Source organism: Fukomys damarensis, unplaced genomic scaffold (assembly GCF_012274545.1).
Source record: "Fukomys damarensis isolate Sample0158 unplaced genomic scaffold, DMR_v1.0_HiC HiC_scaffold_25, whole genome shotgun sequence".
NCBI lineage: Eukaryota > Metazoa > Chordata > Mammalia > Rodentia > Bathyergidae > Fukomys > Fukomys damarensis.
This window is the reverse complement of record NW_022900937.1, coordinates 22319410-22343306: the sequence shown is the minus strand read 5'-3', so window position 1 is coordinate 22343306 and position 23897 is coordinate 22319410. Positions and strand designations below refer to the sequence as shown.

The 23897-nt window shown below is 37.5% G+C and overlaps 1 protein-coding gene across 1 annotated transcript in view; it reads right to left on the bottom strand.

Annotated features, from left to right (window-relative positions):
- Window positions 1-23897, bottom strand: part of Arih1 (ariadne RBR E3 ubiquitin protein ligase 1) — an 86471-nt gene that overhangs the window by 9672 nt on the left and 52902 nt on the right. Inside the window, exons 4-10 of the mRNA XM_010627134.3 lie at window positions 18131-18223; window positions 17552-17607; window positions 7785-7851; window positions 5561-5667; window positions 4132-4174; window positions 3579-3650; window positions 728-858 (exon numbers count right to left, since the gene is read on the bottom strand). Of these exons, the coding sequence (XP_010625436.1) occupies window positions 728-858; window positions 3579-3650; window positions 4132-4174; window positions 5561-5667; window positions 7785-7851; window positions 17552-17607; window positions 18131-18223 (569 nt within the window). The remainder of the gene's footprint in view (window positions 1-727; window positions 859-3578; window positions 3651-4131; window positions 4175-5560; window positions 5668-7784; window positions 7852-17551; window positions 17608-18130; window positions 18224-23897) is intronic.

The following is a 23897-nucleotide window of genomic DNA, read 5'->3' as shown; positions in this document are numbered from 1 at the left end:
CATGCAACTATTACACCATTGTACATAAGATACTTAAACATCCACCAATTCTGGTATCTGCATAGGGCCCTATCTGCAAGGGGCCCTGGAATTTATTCCAAGGGAGCCAAAGGACAAATATATATAGAACTGATATTTGCCTTCAGTTTTGAAGGAAATATCACCCTGAAAAAAAGGCCCATCAGTTGTAGGTAACTGTTGTCAAATAAGAATGAGGCCTTTTTCTAAAAGAAGCTAAAAAGATGGACTTTTATTGGGCAGTTTCCCAATTTTTAAAGTTTAGGACAAAACTTTCTGTCTAATAATATACTTACTGAGATATGAAAACACACCTACAGTTTGGATTTTGCCATTAGCCTCTCAGTTTACAACCTTTGCTACAGACATAACAGACAATATAACTCTGAAAAAGTCCCTACTTTTCACATTCTTCCACATATGCTCAAGCTGCTCGTTTTGCCTTCAATGTGTGTCCATACTACTTTTTCACCTAGTGAACTTAGTCCTTTTAAAAGTTCATCTCAATTGTTTCCTCATTCCCTCTTCTATAAAATAGGCCTAACTAATCCCTCTCTGGATATTCTGTGTATACTTCTAACCCTAAGCACACAGTAAATATTTCTATTATCTCCCCAGTTGGACAGTAATGTTATAGAAATAGCATTATCACTCATAACGTGGTGCATATCACATCTTATGTGAACATTCTTCCGTTCTCCCAACCTACCAGGCAGATCCATGTGGTTCCCAAGGGCCAAGACACACCCAGCAAAACTCTGCTTTACAGTTCTGGTTACGACAGACCATGTGATTACAACCGCCATCCTTCTCAATTGTGACATGGCATTTGGGACATTCCTATGAAGAGAAACTATAAAGTTGGTGTCAATGCTACACTAGGTTGTATTACCACCATTAAGGAGAAACCAACTCTAGATATGGCTTATTTATTTATTGCAATGAATACATGTAAAGCATTTAGAACAATGTCAAACACTTAATGTTATTAAAAATGAACCATTAGCATGATTAATGGTATTTAGGATATATAATTTAAGGCTTTTTCAAATTAAGTGGTGAGAGACAACTCCATTTTAAATACTTTTATCATGTAGAGAGTAATAGTTTTATGGAAAATAAAACATTTGCTCATGTAAATACATTCTAGTGTCATCAAGCATTAAGAGTACTTCTGACAACCCATGCACTATTCTCAGTGCCTCATATGCATCAATTCAAAAAGGTTATGATGGTGCCATTCTAATTTCCATTTCTTAGATGAAAACTATAAGAAACCAAAATTTTTTAAAAAAACTAGTTTTACATCATACTGGCAGAATTGGTAGGGAAAGGATCTATACCAAGCTATCTGGCACAAAGAATGAAGGAAGCAGAAAATCAGGCCATGATTAACAAATTCATAATAATTTTCTCAACTTCTTCAGCCAAATATCTATGATTTAAATTCTTTTCATTTCGGTCCCTTAATAACTATGCTACAGAGGTATTAGTTTTTACAAGTCCATCATTTTCTCAGTGGCTATTTAGCCAAAGCTTCTACCCTGCAGACTCTTTTTGCTTCTGAAAAAAAATCTAGTAAAATAAACCTTACTAATTTTATTAAAATCTTAAAAGATAAAGCCTGTATTTTCTGCTATATTTGCAGTATTAGTTTGATGTCTGTAAACCCACAAAGGGGTTTCTATTATTTGCACAGAATGCACTGAGACAATCTATAGTAACTTTAAATAGTTATGATCACTTATTGATCACTTATTGTATCTGATCACTACATTTTAAAAATCACTCATGAATTTTACATGTTTATAAAGAAGCAAATTTCAGACATAAAATCAGATTCATTCTACATTTCTTGGTTATAATTAATCAAGTTATTAATGCTAGGAGATCACCAACCACCTGTAAAAATCTACTTAAGAAGCTAATGACAATGATAAGTTCTAAGAACTCTCAAGAGAAAAACTTCAAAACTACCAAGTAACTAAATTTATTATGAACTGCCATTCTTGGCTAACCTATCTTCTAAACAAAGGCAAACATATCCATTCTCCCACTTAAACTACTTAGGGGCTTAGGGTATTTTTATAAATGTACAAAGAACTTTGAATTCTAATCAAACGACTTAGTGATAATATAACTGCCCTTTTCAAAATACTATATTTAAATTTCCTAAAGCATTAATGAACATTTCAGGAGAGAATTCTTCAGTCAAAAAAGAATGTTTGGCTAGGAAATTCCTATAAAATAGCAACAGAAGCAACTACTTCCTGACATCACAGTATACTGAGTGATGTTTTCTTGAGTGATGTCTGTCATGCTTTACATGATTAGAGAAAACACAAAAATATTAATTTCTATCATATTTCTTAAATTTAGGTATTGGTTTTATGTATAGGACTATTTCACTGCTGATACTTTCTAAGAAAGAAAAATATATATTTATGTCTTACACACTTACAAGTACATAAGACATGTACTTAAAATCATGTTGGTCATTGCTGAAGTACAGAATAAAACTATAATGAATGCTAGAAAAACAAAAAACAAAAGCCACAAAAACCTCAGCATTTTTTAGCATCACATGTGAAAGACAGCACTAAAAATTAATAGTTCATAAATCACCTTCCCATTCATTATTCACGTTGCTTACTATGAGCATGAGATAAAATTAAATACAGGATGGATTTTTTTTTCTTTCTTTTTTTTTTTTGGTTGAGACAGGTCTCACTATGCAGTTGAGAATGACCTGGAACTCACTATGTAGCCCAGGTTGGTCTCGAACTCACAGTGATCCTCCTGCCTCAGCCTCCCAAGTACTGGGATTACAGGCATGCGCCACCATGCCCAGCTTAGGATTGATATTTATACAATTTTCTATTAAGAAACTAACTGTGTACTGTCTCTTAGAGAAAAATTATGCTCAAAATTATTTCCATTGTAAGACTCATCTGGAAATAAGGAAGTTTCATGATCATACAGAATGAATTTTAGTATCATGAGCAATGTACTTCAAAACAAAAAATTAAAACCAGAAAAACCATGAGATGAACATATTACTCCAAAATGTCTATGAGTCACATCTCTTAATAAGCCATATTTTAGAAGTTTAATGCAAAGTACACTTGGAGAACAATAAAAACTGCATAGTTGCCCAATTATTCTACTCAAAGCTAAAACTCGGAGGATGTAAGGCAAAATGTAAATTAGCTTAACAGAAGATAGGTGGGGTATACCTCACATTTAAATACTAAGGCAACCAAAAAACCAGACTAGAAAAACTATCTGTTTTTCTAAATAGGAAACATGTTTTTACAATATAAGAAACTAAAGCACAGTACTCTGTATACTATAGTACAGTATTCAATATTTTTAAATAAATTCAAATACTAACATAAAGGAAAATTATGAATAAGCAATTATCCTGGGGTAGAATGAGAAAAGGAACAAAGAAAACGTAAGTATCAGAAGGCCCATAACTTAGTAAACATTATTTTGCCAAGGCTGATACATAACTTTACCAGTTTCATTACAAAGAATTACTAAAGAAAAATACCAACCTTTGTGTTGGCTGCAATCCAATTGGAGGTTTCGCTGTCGTCATCACACTTTTTAATCCACTTCTTTAACCACTGTTTGACAACAACAACTGTTAGTTTAACAAAAGGCTTTAAAAGGATAGCAAATTATTTCAACACTTGGTTACAGTCAAGCTTAAATATAATGCACTTCCTCCTGAACAAGGGAAATCTAACGGTAGTATCCAGCACACATAAAATCAGCAAAAGGAGGATTTTCTCTGGCTGAAGCTGAGTTGGGAGCTGTGAAGTTGAAAAGAAGCTGAGCTACAAGGCGTGTTTTTCCCCTACTAACAAAGCTTGCCCCAAGACACCTGGTGCCCTAACTATGGCCATTCTACTAGTAACCAGAAGCTGGCTTGATTTATCCTAAGGAATGCTCCCTAAACACTGCAACGATCACTTGAAACAAAAAGGGCAAAATGAAATCTTCTATTTACTAACAGAAAGATTACAAAGTTGTCAGCTGTTATTTTCACGCCAAGTCTTAGAAATGGACTATCACATTACTTAAGAACAAAAATACCTAACTCACCTTACATTTAACAGGGTCATGCCAATTTTCTCCACAGTTAAAGCTGTTAAGGGACACAAAGAATTGAAACAATTAAGTCCTACCTGCTCTAAGTAAAGCAACTGACCATGCATGCTTTATGGTTCCCCAGTACTGTTACCAGTTTCCAGTGACTGGCAAACACACAAGGAGCATGTCTGTCTTATTGTACTACAAATTACTTACAATTCAGCGTGTTATTACAAGTAGCATATAGTATGGACTCAATGCATGTGAAATGAAGAGGGGCTATAAGCATAAAGATATGCCTTCATGACAATTTGATAATACTGGCTGCAAGGGGGGGTCTAACTGTATGAAAAATTTCAACAAATACAATTTATACCTCTTCAGTGCATAAATCTTTTACTTAGCACCCCAACAGAAGAGTAAAAGTCTCACTTTGTAGATTAATTATGTAATATGGTACTAATGCACAATAAGACAATATATGGAAGCAATAGGCACATCTTTGCATAATTTAAACAGAATAACCTGCTCTATAGAAAGAAATGGCATGAGCCAGGCATGGTAGCATACAACTGTGATCCCAGAACTAGGGAGGCCGAGGCAGGAGGATCTCCATGAGTTGTAGGTCAGCTTGGGCTACACAGTGAGTTTGAGCCAGCCTGAGCTACAGGGTGAGACACTGTCTCAAGCAAATAAAAGAAATGGTATGAGCAAGGTATAAAACTAAAGAATAGGGGCAGGGAATGTAGCTCAGTGGCACAGTGCCTACCAGGCAAGCACAGGGCCCTGAGTTAGATTAAAAAAAAAAACCTAAAACCCCAAAAGAATAATCTCTAAAGAGTCATCAAATTTCTGTAAAAAACCTGTATACTCTTAATTCTTAACCTGAATAGGAAATAAATCATTTTCAAGTAGAGAAAGAGCCATATGCAACCAAACATAAATTGACAAATAATCCAAATGAAAAGAAATTCTTTTCTGAAATTTTTAAGTTTGGTACCATATAAGTTACTATGGAGTATTAAAAAATGTGATTATACTATCTCCTTTTCTTTTTCTATTTTTAAAACTAGGAATTGAACCTAGTTTTAAAAAAATAATCAAACTGAGCAACATTCCCAGGACTGTTTTTTTGTTTTGTTTTGTTTTTTAATATTAAGACAAGGTTTTTGCTAAGTTGCCCAGGTTGACCCAGAATGTGTGATCCTACTGCCTTCATTGTCTCAGAGGACTACAGCTGCATTTTTAAATAAACCACCAAGAAAGGAAAAAAATTACTTAAGACTAAACTTTTTCATCCAACTCTTACTTAAAAGAAATATGTACTATTTTAAACAAACTTCATCTTTTGTCATTGAACAATTGTTTTTTCCATCTTTACTACCAAAAAAAAAAAGAAGAAGCAACATGCATCACACCATTTAGGAAATCACTAGCTTACCAAAATTGGCGCCCACATTTGCAGCGAACAGGTTTAGCATCGGGATATTGGACTTTAACAACATGGTGACAATCAGGGGCAGGACACCACTTTAACAGTCGATTGCACTGAAACACAGAATGAAATTATGATAGCAAATTATATCATCACCCAAGATTTCCCAACACACCTGGAGCAAAGGGTAGAGGACAGATGATGACAAAAACACATAAAATCCTGATGTGGTCTTGCATGGCAATGCTTTGGATACCATTGCTTTCCCAAGATTAGTGCTGCTTTGAAGACCTAGTTTCATGTTTTCATTATGATTTTTTTTAAGATAGCCTCACTATGTAATTGAGGCTAGCCTCTAACCTGAGGTGATCCTTCCGCCTGTTTTCCAAGTGTTGGATTATAGGTAAGTACTACCACACTGGTTAAGACCTGGTTATATAAAATTTATGAAAAAGGGCTGGGGATTTAGCTCAGTGGTGCCACTGCCTGCCTCGCAAGTGCAAGGTCCTGAGTCCAATCCCTGGTACCAAAAATTTATTTCTTGTCCCATTTTTAAAACACCACTGGAAAATTTTAAATTATTCATTACGTGTTCATTAGCAAACAGCAATTTATGGCTCTATTTCAGGGCAGTTTTCCTAAGCAGCAAGAAAATTTCTGCCCCAGCATATTTATCTTTCTTTATGGGATGAGTGGTACTCTGTATCTAATAAAATATCTTCTTTATCCATTCATCAATTCATGGGCATTTAGACTGTTTCCAAGATTTAGCTATTACAAACTGTGCCACTATAAACATGGGTACTGGGGCATGTTCTTATAAGTAATTATTTACAAAAAACAGGCAAGCTAAACCAGGCATGGTGGTGCAGACCTGTAATCCCAATACTCAGCAAGCTGAGGCAGGAGGATCTCTGTGAGTTCAAGGATAGCTTGGGCTACACAGTGAGGTCAGGGCCAGTGTATGTATGTATGTATGTATGTATGTATGTATGTGTGTGTATTGGAGACCCTGTCTAAACCACCCCCCAAAAACAACAACAAAAAACAAAACAAAAAAATACAGGCAGGCTGTAATTTGCCAACCTCAGCTATGATATACTACAGCACTTTTTATTGTTCTTTTTTTTTTAGTACCAGAGATTGAACTCAGGCCCTTGCGCTTGCGAGGCAGGTGGCAGAACCAAATGCCCAGCCTTTATTGCTCTTCATTAACACAATTTATTGGTAATGGAATTGGAAGTAACTGGAAAAAATGGTGCGGTTAGAGTCCAAAACAAGACTGACAAGATATGGACATAATTAATAATCTACTACTATTCTTTACTAGGGATAAAGGAAGAATACTATAAAAAGTAATTAAAAGAAAAAACTAAGGAAAAAAAGTAATTTTACTGCCGGATGTGGTGGCACATGCCTATGATCTCAATACTCAAGAGGCTGAGGCAGGAGGATCAACAGTGAGTTCCGGGGCCAGCCTGTGCTACATAGTGAGTTCAAGGTCAGCCTGAATGAAATAGCAACCCAGTCTCAAAAAGTGTGTGCATGGGGGTGGGGTGTGTGTGTGTGTATTTTTTTTATTAATGAAGTTCAAGATTTATGACAGATCAAACTAACTGGTTTCTCAAATTCCTTTCAGAATGAAAGTATGTATGGTATGCTTCATAAAAATGGCACACACAGGGCCAGGGGTTTACTTCAGTGGTGCTGTCACCTGCCTTGCAAGCTCAAGGTTCTGAGTTTGATCTCAGGCACAGTTAAAAAAAAAAAAAAAAAAAAAAAAAGGAAAAAGTGGGGGCTGGCAATGTAGCTCCGTGTGAATGCCCTGGGTTTAATTACCAGTACTGCAAAAAAAGCAGAGTGTGATTGTATGTCAGGAGAACTCCACAAGGGCTGCGGGTCTTACCCAGCGGGCAGGTGACAGAAAAAAAAGGTAGACACATTTTATTGCCAAAAGGTTTCAAATTTTTGTTTGTTTGTTTTTGTTTTGGTACTGGAGATCAAACTGGTGACCTTGACTTGCAAGGCAGGCGGAGGAACCCCTGAGCTAAATTCCTGGCCCTTGCAAGTTTTTAAAAGTATTTGTATAGGGCCAGGGATTTAGCTCAGGGGTTCCGCCACCTGCCTCACAAGCACAGGACCTGAGTTTGATCCCCAGTACCCCCCCAAAAAAGTATCTGTATGACTAGAATTCCTTTTGTTAGAAGAAGGGAAAATTTAAATCACTTACCTCTACAAAGCTATTTGTTATTAAATGTTGATACTTTAATTTAACTTTTGAATCTGTGATCAAACGCCTGAAATAAAAAAATAAAAATATTTTATTAGAAGTTTTCAATCAAGAGTATTTTCTCACATTGATAAAAGATATTTTCAAAAGTTGTTAATGTTGTATGTCTGTAAAAACTGCCCTAAATTAGTGGGGCATGGTAGCACGTGCCTGAATCCCAACACTTGGGACACTGAGGAAGTAGAATAGTACGTCTGAGGCTGGCCTGGGTTACACAGTGAGATCCTGTCTTCAAAGACAGATAAAAGCACGGCAAAACTAACCTGTGTTGAAAATAGTGAAGCACACACAGGCTATCAACAAAGCTAACTACTAGCCTAAACAACAATTTCCAAGTATCTGTCATTTTATTTTTGGTAGACATTTTCCTGTTTCTTCTATTCTAAATATTCTATTTTTAACCAGTTTAAGTGACAGTCTAAAAACTTAGCAACCACTGTGAAGTGTAGACTGCCTTCAGTCTTCTGACTCTGACACTCCTTAAAATAGCAATTCTTGACCATTGTCCTTTAGCCTCCATACAAAATCAGCATGGAAACGAGAAAGATATGACAATATACTGGGCCGGGGCTGTAGCTCAGTGGCACTGTGCCTGCCTTGAAAGCACAAGGTACTGAGTTTGTTCCCCAGTACAAAAGGAAGGAAGAAAGAAGAAAAGGAGGGAGGGAAAGGGAATGAGGGGAGGGGAGGGGAAGGAAGGCCAGGGACAGATCCAGGTTTTGTAATACCCAAAGCATGTAATTTTGAGAGCCTTTTTATTTAAGAACTCTTAGAAATTTAATGGAAGTGCTGACCTTAACCTGGTTGCTTTTGTCCACACTCAACACTATAATTCACAACAATTTGTCTAACTCACCATAGGAGCCCACAAAAGTGAAGAATCCTGAAGGTTAAATTTTTTTACGTTTGTCATAAACATTTCTCAATATATATTTTTAAAAAATGATGGGAGAGCATGGGTGAGGGAAATAACCAAGAAACGTCCCCAAAACTAGACTGAATATGTACAGCTCAACCCTAGAAGGATCTTATTTTAACGAGCAAGACACTTGTGTGTGACCTAGCTTCATCTCATCCTTGAGCTTTGTCTCCCCAATCTACTTTCACATTCTGCATCCCCACCTATCCTATGCCATGTTCAGTGTACTCCTGTAGTCTTTGTTCTTGTAACTCCTGATAAAATAAGGACTCCCCTTCCTTGGAAGTGTTTAGTGCAACTGCCTCCCTTAGAAATGAAAGAGGACAAGGTTACAAGGGTCTCTGAGGTGAACAAGCTAGATCTGAATATAGTCTTCACAACTTATTAGCAATGAATTGAGCCTAATGCTCTGTTCCTCGGGTTACTAGTCTGCAAAGTGGCAGAAATAAAGAGTTATGCAAATAGAACAGTGTCTGGCAAATAGTAAACACTCAATAAATATCAAATGCTACATGATTACGATTACATTATTTCAAGCTAAAATATACTCAAGGAAACATTTCCTAACAATTTCCCACATCTTTCTAGCTCCCGCTCAGTTCTCACAGCAACCTGAAACATCTCCTTCCCAGAATTTACCGCAGTTTTAATTACAGCTGTCTGCATAATCACTTGCTTGTTAGTTTGCTGCCTGCTTAACTCTAAACAACAAGCTCCATGAAATAATCTCCTGTATCCAGCAAATGCCTGGCCTGCAGAAAAGCATGTCACTTTTTTAAGTGAGCAAACCTTAGTATTCAGAGATATTTAAGATCTAAAAATAATTAGTACATTTGGTAATTCAACAAAAAGTAAAAAACAGCATTAACATATGACCTGGCAACTATCTTCCTAGATATACATATACTCAAGAGAATTAAAAACAGGCATTCAATACACACTTGTACACATAGTCTAAGTTTGTGTAACACATACTTTCCAAAAATGTGCCAACATCCATCCACATAAACAATACTCAGCAATAAAAAGGAATGAAGTGCTGATTCATACGGTAACATGGTTAAACCTCAAAAACATTCAGTGAAAAGACAGTCACAAAAAAGGACATATTATAATTCCTTTTATATGAATGTTTATGATAGGCATATCCATAGAGACAGAAAACAAGAGTGGTTGCTAGGGTCTGAGAAGAAAAAAAGGAAATGGCTGAAGAATGAATGATAAAAAACACTCTGGAATTTGGTAGCAACACACAGAATAATTAAAATGGTGAATGTGTCATGTGGATCTCATGACAATCAAAACAGAAAAACCACATGACCCCAAACTAGATGCTCTGCTTCCCAGAGAAGTGTACTTCTTACACAATGACTGTCTCTAATACTCCTCTGTCATCATAAACCCTAACACCTGGTTACAGCTGACTCTACTCTCAGAGGCTGCCAAACCTGGCATGGCCCACTAGGCCTGGTGGGAGCAAGGCCCAGGCAGTTACCAAGCGATGGTCTCTATCTTAGCTTAGCTTATAACAGAGAGGAAAAAGCGATGTCCCATCCTTGAGAATAGGCACTTTCAAGAAAACAAGTGATCTATCATTAATAAGCTCACTGCCTTGACAAAGACTTGCAGGCATCACTTGTGTCAAAAAATTATTATGCCAGGGCCAGGGATTTAGCTCAGTGGTGCTGCCGCCTGCCTCACAAGCCCAAGGTCCTGAGTTCGATCCCTGGTAACCCCCCCAAAAAATTATTATGCCAACATGACTTGAAATACACACTGAACATACATAATGAAGTGAATACAAACGCACATATTAAATGGTCTGGCAGCTCTCAGGTAAAGAAAGTGGCTTCTACTGAATGCTTACATGCTGAGCAAGTGGTAAATACATTTAATCCCCTTGCATTTGAAGCTAATACCTTACTTTAAAAGTGTTTATGGAAAACAATGATTTGAAAACACGTGAATAAACAGTTTCAAAAGAATGCCAAATGCTAAATGAGGCCTTATGCTTATTTAGCACTGTGAGTAAATCTCCATGATATTGCAATTTTGTTCTACTGATAAAAATACCTTCTTTTAAAGTTTTCTCTCAATATACAGTACCAATTATATACACATATATAAAGAAGGAAATAAAAAATTGCCTGTAATTATAAGTCAGTCAGGAGGAACAACCACTTAATATTCATATGAATCTGGGCTTTCTTCATTTTGTAAATGTATCATCATTTAAAATAAAACATATAATGTTATACCTTAGTTTTTCCACTAACATTTTTATAGGCATTTGTAGTATCATTAGAACAGTTCACAACCCCACCCCATTATTTTTTGCATTGTTGGAGTTTGGAACTCTGGCCCTTGCGCATAAAAACCATTTTAATGGGTATATTGGATTTCATCTTCTACTGTTGGACATTTGGACTGGAAATGTTATGACAATGTGATCAACATCTTTACTATAAATATTTGCTAAAATATTATTATAGAAATTAACATAACCTTTATAGTCATCTGAATTAACATGAGCACAAAAGCCAAAATAATCTTGTAATCATCCCTGACTCATTCCTTTTTATATTTAACCTGATTTCAACTTGAAAATATACCCAAAATCCAACCATTTCTCATCATGTCCTCTGCCTCCACTCTGACCCAAGCCACCACCATCTCCTAGCCTGGACTGCTACAATCATCTACCTGATCTGTTTTTAGTTTTGTTTCAAACACCAGCTGTCTGTCAAGAGTAATCCTCTGCTCAATAAATGGAGTAAAAGCCAAGGACACACAGTGACCTAACGTGCTCACAGACTGCTTCAGGCATCCTCCAATTCTTCTTTCCTCCCTTCGGTCTGTTTGTATTTATAATGCAGAAATGTTTACAAGTTTAATTACTAATGGTTATCAGTAATCTATTCCCTGCCTATATATTTAACCTTATTAACCAGTCCAACTTGAAAAATTGTTTCATTGCACATTTCAACAAAACTAGGAAATTACTTCAGAAGTACGAACTTGAGCTCTGATCCCTTAAGCCCACATTCTAAAACAAGTATACTATAATATAGTTTTTGTGCTAAACTTCCAATTTAGAATTTTGTTTGAGATAGGATCTCACTATCTATCCAGTTCAGGATGGCTTTGAACTTGTAGTAATCCTCCTGCCTCAGCCTACCAAGGGCTGGGATTACAGGCATATGCCACCAACACCCAGCACTACTTAGAATATTGAGGTCACTGTTTTCCTTTTTCCTTGTGGAGAAATAACGGGCATTCAATGTATTCCACTAGGAGATAGGCAGCACTGTATAAAGCTACATGTTATCAAAGCATTCTATGTAAATTCTGTGCCTAAAAAATAATTAAAAAATCACTACATGTCAGCCAAAAGACATATTTTCTGTAGGTTTTTCATGCCAGCCCAAACCAAACAACTCCAACTGTACTTGATATACCTATGGTAACAATGAAAAATGAAACACAAACAACACACATGTATCTCAATGTCCCTAAGTAGAAGAAGATGACTGATAGACTGGAAAGGCACACGGGGATGACTTTTCTGGGTACTAGGAAAATTCTACACCTTGAACTGGGTGGCAATAAACATACTTTAAAGTTAATGTATTTTAGGACTAAAGAAAAAGAAAAATGAAATTATCAATCTATAGCAAATTGGGCCTATCATTATTCAAAAAATGTTTTCTCATTGTAATGGTATTAAAACACATGTTGAAATAGTGTGACCCTTTCCTCAAATAGCACAAACTACAAAATCTTACATTATTATTATTGTTATTGTTGTTGTTGTTATTATTATTATTATTTTGGTTTTTCAGACAGGGTCTCATTACATAGTTGAGAGTGACCTGGAACTCACTATGTAGCCTAGGCTGGTCTCAAACTCACCATCCTCCTGCTGGGATTAGGGGCGTGCACCACCACACCCAGCTCTTTCTTAATTATTAAAGGTCAGCCTAGGCATGATGGTGCAGGGCTTTGATTCCAGCACTTGGGAGGCTGAGGCAGGAGGTTCATGAGTTTCAGGCCAGCCTGGGCTACACAGTGAGTTCAAGGCTGGCCTGGCCTACATAGTGAGACTGTCTCAAAATAAATGAATACACAGATAAATAGAATTAATGGCAATGAATTTATTCCATCATCTCTCTTTCTAAAAACCATACGTGAAAATAAATCACTTTTTTAAGGTACTCTCCATAGGATGATGAATCAGATCATCACATTCTAGGTTTATACCAATACTATCACTCAAGATGAAGATAAATACACTATTTGGAAGTCTTGAACAATTTTGTTGATACTGTACAAAGCATCTTTATGTTCCCTAAGATTATTAGAGGAGCTATATACAGTAAAAGAAACTTAGTTACTAAACAAATGGGGAAAAAATTACTATGATGAATAAAAACACTTATTTGGTGACAGGTGATATATAATTTAGAGAAATAATTTTTATTAGTTTCAAGAAAGTATCAAGGACAAATCTGTTGGACAATACTCAAAATACACTGTTACCTTCATTCCTCTGGAGGCATAACTGTTAGAGGCTATTGCATAGAGAAACTCTTCCACATCCAACAGCCTTGATGGTATAGTACAAATCAAAGGTGGCTTATGTTGGGCAGGGGATTTAGTTCAGTGGAGTTGTGCCCCTCACAAGCACAAGGTCCTGAATATAATCCCCCATACCACAAAAAAAAAAAAAAAAAAAAAGATGGCTTATGGTATGAAGGCAAGAAGAAAATATATTTTCAGTTATTTATTCCAGGGCACATGCCTATTAAATGTTAGTCGCTAAGGAATTTTTAAAAATCCATTCAGTTATAATAATGAAGAATCGAAGAGCTGGGCAGATATTGTAACTCTGGGTAGAGTGTAAGAACACAAATGGCCCAGCATCATCAAAAACAACAATTAAAAAGGGGAAATACAGATTCTTTAAAAAGAAATAAGAGATCTAAGTGCTTCAGTGTAGTTATGCCAAGCTTAGAGCCAGATATCCCGAATGGTTGAAGATGCAAAGGTTTCAATCATCACAAATATAGTACCTAGGATCATATAACCTGCTCACAGCTTAATAAAGAAATATGAATAATATTAAGTATTAAGTGAAACTAGGAGGAAGGACTATAAATGTATATACAGGACATTTGACCAAACCAAAATCTAAACTCAGTCATAGATGATGACTATGAGGATGAGTGGGTTAAAAAAATAAAAAAACAACAACAAAAGCCCCAGAAGATTAAAGCACAGTGTGTTGTGTGAGACAAAGCCAGGAAGCAGGCAGTAGAGAAAAAAATTCACACAAAACCAGATGCAAATAAAATGCACAGTAGGTTAAGGGCATCCAAGGTCTACAAGGCTCTAAAACAGAATGTGAAAAAAGACAAACACATGAAGCTGCTCAGGGGACAGTGAAGGACAATGAAAATCAATTTATGAAGAACTGAAAAGTCATGAAACTAGGCGTGAGGGAACCATTTGGGCACCAGCAGCAAATTTCCATCTAAGAACCCATGATGGTCTGGATCATGTTAGTGGCAGTAAGGAGAGAGAGAAATGGATGGATTTAAGAGGAAATGAGTTGTAGAGATGTGAAACTGAGAGAACTTGTTGCAAAGGTCACTATGGGAGATGCAGGAGAAAAAAATCAGGGGTATCACCAAGGCTTGTAGTTCCAAGAAAATCTCTAAGAGCAAGTACATTTGGTGGTGGAGGAGGTAGTAAGCAGGGATGGACACAAACATGGAGTTGTCAGAGAGGCAGTGAGATGTGAAGGTCCCAAGCTCACAAGAGCTCTCACTTGGAGGTAGAAATCTGAGTATTTCCAACAAACACCTAGGGCAGTGATGGCGAACCTTTTAGAGACCAAGTGCCCAAACCTGCAATGCAAAACCCACCTAATTATCCCAAAGTGCCAACATTGCAATTAAACTTGAATGCTGAGCTGCTGGGATGATGCTGGGGTGACTTGGCTCACGGGGGTGACAGAGAGGGGCTCTGTGTGCCCACTGCAGCACACATGCAATAGGTTTGCTATGACTGGACTAGGGCAAGTATGTAAGCTATGCAGGGAAGAAAGAGTCCAGCAAACTCAAAGTCAAGTGAGACTCGAGAGTTGGCTCCAACTTTAAATGCATTCCCCGGCCTTACTTCAGAGTCACCTACAGAGACTGGAAGACTTATGGATTGAGTATATTTCAAGTAAAAATTCTGTTACACAAAAAAGTGACCATTAGGAAATCGGGTTAAAAAATACAAATTTTAAACTGAGCAAAGCTATGAACAGCTGTACACTGCAGGAGGACAAAGATACCATAGAGGGTGGGAGTGTACAAGGGAAGAAAATAGGCAAACAGACCTAGAAAACAATACAGAGTTTATCACACAAAAATGCCCTTTCAAATTAAAATTTATAGAATAGACATGAAGAAGAAAATACTCATAAGGAAAAAGCAGTCAGAACTCTGAGGGAGCCAAGGACTTGGAGCTAGCAAAGACCTCTAAGCCGCTATGACGAATATGGTCAAAGAATTAAATTATGTTTATTTAAAAAAATTTAATGATGAAATCAGCAGAGACTCTCAGGCTGGGCATGGTGGTACATGCTGTAGTCACAGCTGCTCAGAAAGCTGTGGCAGAAAAATCACAAGTTTGAGGCTGACCTGGACAATATAACAAACACAGCACTTAATATTTATGATAAAAGTAAAAACTATCACTCTTGTCATCTCTCCTTACCTTGTGCTCTAGCCCCACAGAATAGAGAAGTTCCTGACCTACTAAAAAATATTGAAGTTCTTTCATTAATACTTAGCTTCCGCTCTTTCAACCCTTTTTTTTGGTACTGGGACTCGAACTCAGGTCCATGTGCTTGCGAGGAAGGCAGTGGAACCACTCAGCTAAATCCCCAGCCCTCTTTCAACCCTTTTATGTTACTCTCCTAACTTGCTTCAGGGAGGACAATTTGTTTCTGCATTTTGTTTCTTGCATTTTTTAAAAAAAACTTAAACTCTTACATCATAGTTATTTATTACTGTGAACCTCTTGGGGGAAGACTCTATATTTTAATTTGTTGTTCCCCTGTGATTATGTGCTAGCAAGCAGGCTCCCAGTAAGTGTCTATGAAATGAAAGGATGCAATCATCTGTACTGATGAAATTGTATGATAAAACCGTTTTTTCTTTCTGAAAGACATGGTCTCGCTATGTAGTTTAGGCTAGACAGGCAGGCCTTGAATTTAGGTGATCCTCTGCCTCAGCCTCCTTTTGTTGTGATGATGGTTTGTTTTATTTTGTTGTTTTTGAGACAGCATCTTCAGTCCGGGCTGGCACTGAACTTATGTTACTCATCCTGCCCCAGCCTTCCTGGTGCTGCCATTACACGGTGTACCAACACACCCAGCAAAACTATTGTTTTGATGAAAGAATACTAGGGATCAGAAAGCATCAGGGAACAAGATAAAGACAACTGGAAGAGCTGGAGATTTAGCTCAGGTGTGCCGTGAAGGGTTCTGAACTCAATCACTGGTACAAGAAAAACAAAAACAAAAGACTGGACGAATGGTGGTATTCCCAGGTGATATATGACTGGTTTTGCTAGCCTAACTTTCAGAAAGAGAAAGGATTAATGTAGCGCCTGCAACAACAATAAATATGATCCAACGCCATCAAAGCAGACTAAAGTTAAGAAAGTAGAACTAGTGATTTTTATTTAAACAACTATATTGAAGTAACTTTATTAGGTTAAGAAAGTTATTCACGCTAGGGATCTAGCTCAGTGACATTGTGCCTACCTCACAAGTGCAAGGTCTTGAGCTTGATGCCTGGTACAGGGCAGGGCAGGGCAGGGCAGGAGGAAGGAGGGAAGGAATTTCCTCATGAAAGTCCATGGCTGCTTTGATCTTTACCATCTTTCACTGTAAATGTACCTTTCTGTGTAGGCCATTATCTAGGACTCTTTTTACACAATTTATTTCTGGCTCATCAAAATTTCAGTTTGTCATCCTGGAATGAAGTCAATCAGGTAACTTAAGGTTACTGAAAGTGCTGACCAGGAACTAAGCATTCTGGGATTTTACTCCAGGCTCTGCAACCCACTATTTGTTTTTCCCTTCCAAGTATCTTTTTCCCTTCAAAAGAGGAGCTTTTCACAAGGAGAGTAGTTAGATGATGATGGCCTCCTGCTGCAGTATCTGTGAGCTCCACAGCTGAGTTCCAACAGAGGCCACACTCCTACTGGCTAGTCCCAGCAGGTGACTGAACACTGCAAAAGCATTTTCCTGCTTACTGCATTTTTCTACAGGAAATATGAGTCCTAGAGTTTCTATTAGCTGCATAGCTGCACAAGTCTCCAGTCTCTTCCTACTGAGATCTTCCCCTTTCTCTCCTTCACCAGGGAGCAGACTTAAACGAGATCGGTCTGCTCCTGTTTTTCCCCTAAATCTCTACACTACGCACCCCTCCTTTTAATCTGTCTCTTTCTTTTTAAATCCCAAGGATTTCAACTATCACACGGATATGCCCTGTTTCTCTCATTCTAGGGACTACCAAATCTAGCTACCATGTGTCACCAAATTTACCAGAATACTCACTGGACTTTTAACCAAATTACAAATGTGTTTTTGGGCTACCAAAAAATATAAATTAGAACGACTCTTCAAACTTTTAAAAGGTCACCTCATTTGAAGTGCTTAGTGAAAGTTAATTTGGTTTAAACAGCTAGCCAATACTGACATGCAGAATCTATCAAAAATACTTACATAACTGTGTTGTCATCCACTAAGATATCACAACCATGAGCAGGACACGAAATAGTCTGAAAAAGATTGAAATTTAAACTATGTCTTCATTCAACAAATATTTACTAAATGCTTACCATTGCCAGGCACTTCGCTAGGTTCTGGGGATATTGTAATGTTTATAGGAGCTCAATCCTTCCCTTTCAATTTGAAGCAAGTGTGTGTGTGTGTGAGAGAGAGAGAGAGAGAGAGAGAGAGAGAGTGTGTGTGTGTGTGTGTGTGTGTGTGTGTGTGTGTGTGTTAGCTAGGATTGCTGACCTGAGTAATTGTTTTCTTTAGTAGAAAACTTGAAAGGTAAAAGCAAAATATAGCACGTTTAGCCTGATAAATGCCAATACCAATGCTGCTGAGGAAACTAACTAGATTGGATCTTTAATTGGAACATCATATTGTAAACAGGAAAGAAAAAGATATTTTCTAGTAGTTTTAATCTAGAAAATGTTGTCCATGGAATTCATTGTCCAGAAAAATATGTTTACACAAGGGTCTAAACACCATAGGAAATTCAACAAAAACAGAAAATCAAACTGACGCTCTTACCTGTCCCATGCCTTCCTCCATAATTTTGGTAGTTAAATATTCACTCCAGCACTGCATACAAAACTTATGTCCACATTCAAGGCCAGTGAAATACTGCAACAAAAGCAAAACATGAACTTTAACAAAAATATCAGAAAGATCACCATGCATTGTGACTCAACGCTTTATTAGAACACATTTCTCACAGTGGCTAAAATATCCAATTTGACAAGAATAAAAGGACTCCTAACATGATCCTCTAGGGGATGAAACCTAGACATGCAAATACACTGAATGCAGAATTATGAGAAATGCATCTGTGGTAGATATTTACAAATTGTAGGAAAGTAGGTGATAATGAGGAGTTTCTATTACATGTAAGACTATCATGCACCAAAGTAGATGCTCAGTATCATCAGCCATCATGGAAATGAAAATCAAACCAAAAATGAGATACCACCTCACAGTAGGACAGCCAGGAAAAAAGAAACCCAAGATAATAACAATATTGGGTTGGTTTTGGAAAAACTGGTAGCCTTACATGTTCACTGCTGACAGAAACGTAACCTGGTGCCTCAACTTTGGGAATCAGGTAGTGCCTCAAAATAGTAAACATAAAGTAATCCTATGATGCAGAAATTCTACTCCTAGGTAAAATATATCCAAAAGAACGGAAAACACACATCTATTAAAAAAAAAATTACACAAGTGTTCGTAGTAGCATCCATCATATTAGCCAAAAAAGAAAATCAACAGATGCTTATGAGCTGATGGCTGGATAAGATGTGGAATGAGTAAGATATAACGGAGTAGCACTTGGTCACAGAAAGAAATGAAGCACTAACACATCATGGATGAACCCTGAATGAACAGTTATGCTAAATGAAAGCCAAAACAAGACATGCTGTTTTACTCCATTTATATGAAAGATCCAGAACAGGCAAATTCTTAGAGAATGAAAAAATACAAATGGCCTAGGCCTGGGTGGGGTGGAGGTGGGGGTCAGGGTAGGGAGTGCTGTCAAAGGGAAATGAGGAGTCAATATAAAATGGCTGAACTTCCTTGGGGACTTCAGAAAAATGTTCTAAAATTAACTGATGGTTGCAAAATTGTGAATACATTAATTAAATGGGTGAAATGGATAGTATATGAATTATAACTTAAACTTCCCATTTAAAAAATGTCATGCAAATAAAGGACACCAGGGAATGTGGCTAATATACAAAGTATGGTAAATCAAGAAGAGTAATTTTTATTCTAATATTGACTACTTATTTAATTTGAATTGTTAAGAACTGGAGAGATGGTCAAATGAAATATGTTATTGTTAATGGGATATTTAAAAATTCAAGAGGCTGGTGAATTACATCTTTTTTTAAAAGATTCAAATAATGGCTGTCTTGTTTTTGCCAAGTATATTTTATATTACTTACTACTACACATTATTATCATTTTTGGTACTGGGGATCAAGCTCTGAACCTTGTGCTTGTGAAGCAGGCAGTGGCACCACTGAGCTAAATTCCCAGCCCCCATTATTTTAAAATGAATAAATACAGGTTCATGGCTAAGACTTCTTAACAAAGCCAGGTGCAAGTGGCACATGTCTGTGGTCCCAGGTACTTGGGAGACTGAGACAGGAAGATCAGTGGAATGAGGAGTGGGGTCTGCACTGCCACCCGAGTTGGGGCAGAATAGGTATCAGAGGTGGGTCAGTGCCTCTGAATACCCATGATGCTTCAGTCTGGGCAACACAAGCTCCACCTCTTAAGAATTTAGGAGAGGGATTTTTTTCTTTTTTTTTTTTACAACGTCAGTTAATTTTGAAAAATAAGTCCGTCATCTCCATCCCCAGCCAGTGTCCTGCTTCATCCACCCAGTCCCACTTCTTACACATTATTTCTAGTGATGCCACACTGTGTACACACAGTGTAAGAGTCTTGTGGTCTCTTCTGTACCTTGTTACATTTCTTTTTGTTTTTTAACTAAAACAGACTTCTGCTGGTAGCCCCAAAGTGGTACCCATGCATCTGCCCTTTTTCAGAGTCCTAAGGAAAGCACTAAAACTTTTCAAAGAGTCTATTATTAACAGGCATTGAGACTTTTTCCACTAGTATTCTCCCACATCATCTGCAAACACACCTTTGTGATAACGTGCCTATACCTGAGAACAGAAGTGTAGAAGTGACAATACAACAAGTATTCATTCTCAGTTTGTCAGGTACTACCAGGCTTCCCTCCAAAGAGGCGGCAGTAATATATACTATGCGAAGGCACATGGCTTCTCAAACCTGTGCCACTGCGATGCATGATCCAAATCCTTGGTCTTTGCCAACCTTAACAGGCAAAAAACAAACCAACTTCATTAATTTAGATCTAAATTTCTCTTATAATGAGAGAAGTTTCAACATATGAAAAAACACTTGAGGCTGACTTTATTTTGCTCATTTTATGCCAGGTTTTTCCCCAATGATTTAGGGTGATTTTTTATTTAAGAAATTCATCATTTGTAAGAATGGAAAATATTCACTCAGCTTCATTCTGAACATTCATATACTGCTGCCATGCAAAAGGATTTTACTTACGTATGACTAAGTAACTCTGATCTACAGAGCTGGGTAAGAAGCTAACTTTACACCACCAAAGTTAGCTTCCCATACCAGGTTGTTCCAACACCATTTACTGAATGAGTGGTTTTATTTGAAATGCCTCCTCTACAATACATACATTAAATTCTCATGCTCACTGGACGCTACCTTGCTCCACTGCTCTGCATACTATTGCATCAGCAGGATTTGTTCTCATCTTGCTCGCCCCCATCCTTACCCTCGTACTGGGGAATGAACCTAGGGCCTTGCACTGAGCTACACGCCCACCCCTTTTTCACTCTGAGACAGGGTCTGGCTATGTCACTAAATTGCCCAGGCTGGGTCTCCCTGAGTGCTGGGATTCCAGGTGTGAGCCACCATGTATCTACTCTTTTTTGTTGTTGTTGTTGTTGTTGTTGTTGTTGTTACCAGAGAATCAGGTGTGGTACCACTGAGCTACACAACAGGCCCTCTGTCCACTCTCATATCTTCACAAACATTAAAGTCATCCTTTTATCTCTCAATTTTTAACATTTCTTTTCTCATGAATCTTTTGTTTTGTTTTGTTTTGTTGAGACAGGGTCTCACTATGTAGTTGAGACTGCTCTGGAACTATGTAGCCCAGGCTGGTATCAAACTCAAAGAGATCCTCCTGCCTCAGCCTCCTGTGTGGTGGGATTACAGGCGTGTGCCACCACACCCAGTTTCACATGAATCTTTTACATTTTCTGTCAAGTTTATTCTCTTTTACTCTCTTTGTTGCTCTTACAATTGATTTTTGTTCTACAACATTTCTTTCTTTCTTTCTTTTTTTTTTTTTGGTACCAGGGATTTAACTCGGGTCCTTGCACTTGCAAGGTAGGCGCCAGCTACATTTCTCATTGGCTAATATTTTAAATATGCTTATGAGATTTCTAGCATTAGTCTTCTGACATTACATTCAAAAGGTCAAGATAGACTGGGGATTTAGCTCAGTAGTGCCACCACCTGCCTTGCAAGCACAAGGTCCTGAGTTCAATCCCAGGTTAAAGAAAAAAGAAAAGGTCATGATACAAAATTCAATAAATATAGGAATCAACTCTATTTTTAAAATGCAGAGAAGTAGCCATAGAAAAAAACCTACCAGACTCCTGAGACTGGTTTCACAGACAGAATTACACATAAAACACACGTAAACTTAAAAGTATAATCTCATTACTCCCCATCATTAAAGCATATTTTGTACCAACTTATTACCAAATCAGTAAGGGAGATTCTTTGATTTTCAAGGCTATGATGAAAAGAGACATTCTAGTGACAAATATGGTAGAGCTATCAACAATTCTAAAATGTTTCACTCAAAAGTTAAAACATATACACATGTCGCTTCATTCTTTTTCATAATAAGATTCCTTAATTTTTTGAGTGGAACTAATGGCAATATATATTTTATTGTAATAAATGTGAAAAAGAATCCTTAAGACCGAGAGACTAATGGTCACAAAGACTACTAAGATTACCAGGAGTCCCAGACATTTTATACTTTCAGTCTAGTGCCCATTGTAACAGATTAAAAAGATAAATAAAAGGTTAAAATAAAGCATTTTTAATTTTTTAAAAGGATTTCTTTTCACTAAGAGAGAACAAGATTAAAACAGATAAATTAGGAAATAAAGCACACATGCATGTATAAGATAAAGCAAACCTCCTCTGTGGTCTAAGTGAAGTATTTGAAAAAACTTTATTTTTTTGAGACAGCGTTTTGCTACATAGTTCGGACTGGCTGTGAACTTACTTTGTAGCCCAGGCTGTCCTTGAACTTGCAGCAATACTCCTGCCTTAGCCTCCTGAGCACTGGGATTACAGGTGCTACGTACATATATTCACTGTGCCAGAGAAAGCTGTACCATTAACACAAGTCTTTCTGGGTATCTTCCTGTTTGGCCCTTGAATGTTTGTTCCATGCTCACCCACATGGTTCTTGGGCTTTATCCCTACCTCAGAGAAATGGATTATTTGCTCATTAAGCTCTTTAAATCATAAATAAAGCCAATCAAAAAAGCACACATTAGGAATTTATGAAATATCAGTAACAGACATTAGCAGTCTTGAAGAAAGGGTCTAAAATAATGCCTACTCTTGACAAGTTCCAAGCAGCTTAAACCACAGGTGGTACATGCATGACTCTCATCAGGTGGCCTGTACCACGGGTAATACAAATGGATCTAATCACTTTTAATGGTCTTTTTACTGTAAAATTAATAAAAAGTCATCCAAAGGGATGGTCATGTACGTACTACCGGTGGTTCAAGCTGCCTGGCAGTGAGACATCTGAATTATGGTTCCACAGTGAACATGTTAAAGGTTTCACTCATGTCTCATGTCTGCCACTTTACATAAGCAATACTCATGTCAAGGGACAGTAAGAACATTAAGAATTAGGGCCAGAGCCTGGCAGGGTGGCGCATGTCTGTAATCCCAGCACTCAAGAGGCTGAGGCAAGAGGATCACTTCAAGTTCGAGACCAGCCTGGGCTACACAGTGAGTATCAGAGCAATCTGAACTACATAGTGAGACCCTGTCTCAAAAAACAAACAAATAAAACAAGAATTAGGGCAGATATTTAGCTCAGTGGCACCATGTCTATCTTCAAAGTGCAAGGTCCTGAGTTCCATCCCCACCACCAAAAAAAAAAAAAAAAATCTGGGGCCAGGGATTTAATTCAGTGGTATTGCCTGCCTTGTAAGTGCAAGGTCCCAAGTTTGATCCCCAGTACCAAAAACAAACAAACCAACAACCCCAAAACAAAACAAAGACATATTTCCTCTATCAGAAACAGGTAATCTCTAAAATCGAAGCTATTCTGAAAAAATGTAGCAGATATGCAAGGCATGGTGCTGCATGCCTGTAATCCCAGCACTGGAGAGGCTGAGGCAGGAGGATTCCCGTGAATTTGAGTCCTGAATTACATTGCAAGACCCTGTCTCAAAAAAAAGATTCCATGGGACTTCAAGGTGGGGAATGGGACAGTGAACCTCTCTCCCCCTTTATAATCTTTACTCTGCCTTTACCCAATTAACATCTTGGTCTTAGAATATAAATTTTATGGGCTGGGGATTTAGCTCACTGCTTCTGCCACCTGCTTCACAAGAAGAAGGATCTGAGTTCAATCCCCAATACACACACACACACACACACACACACACACACACACACACACACA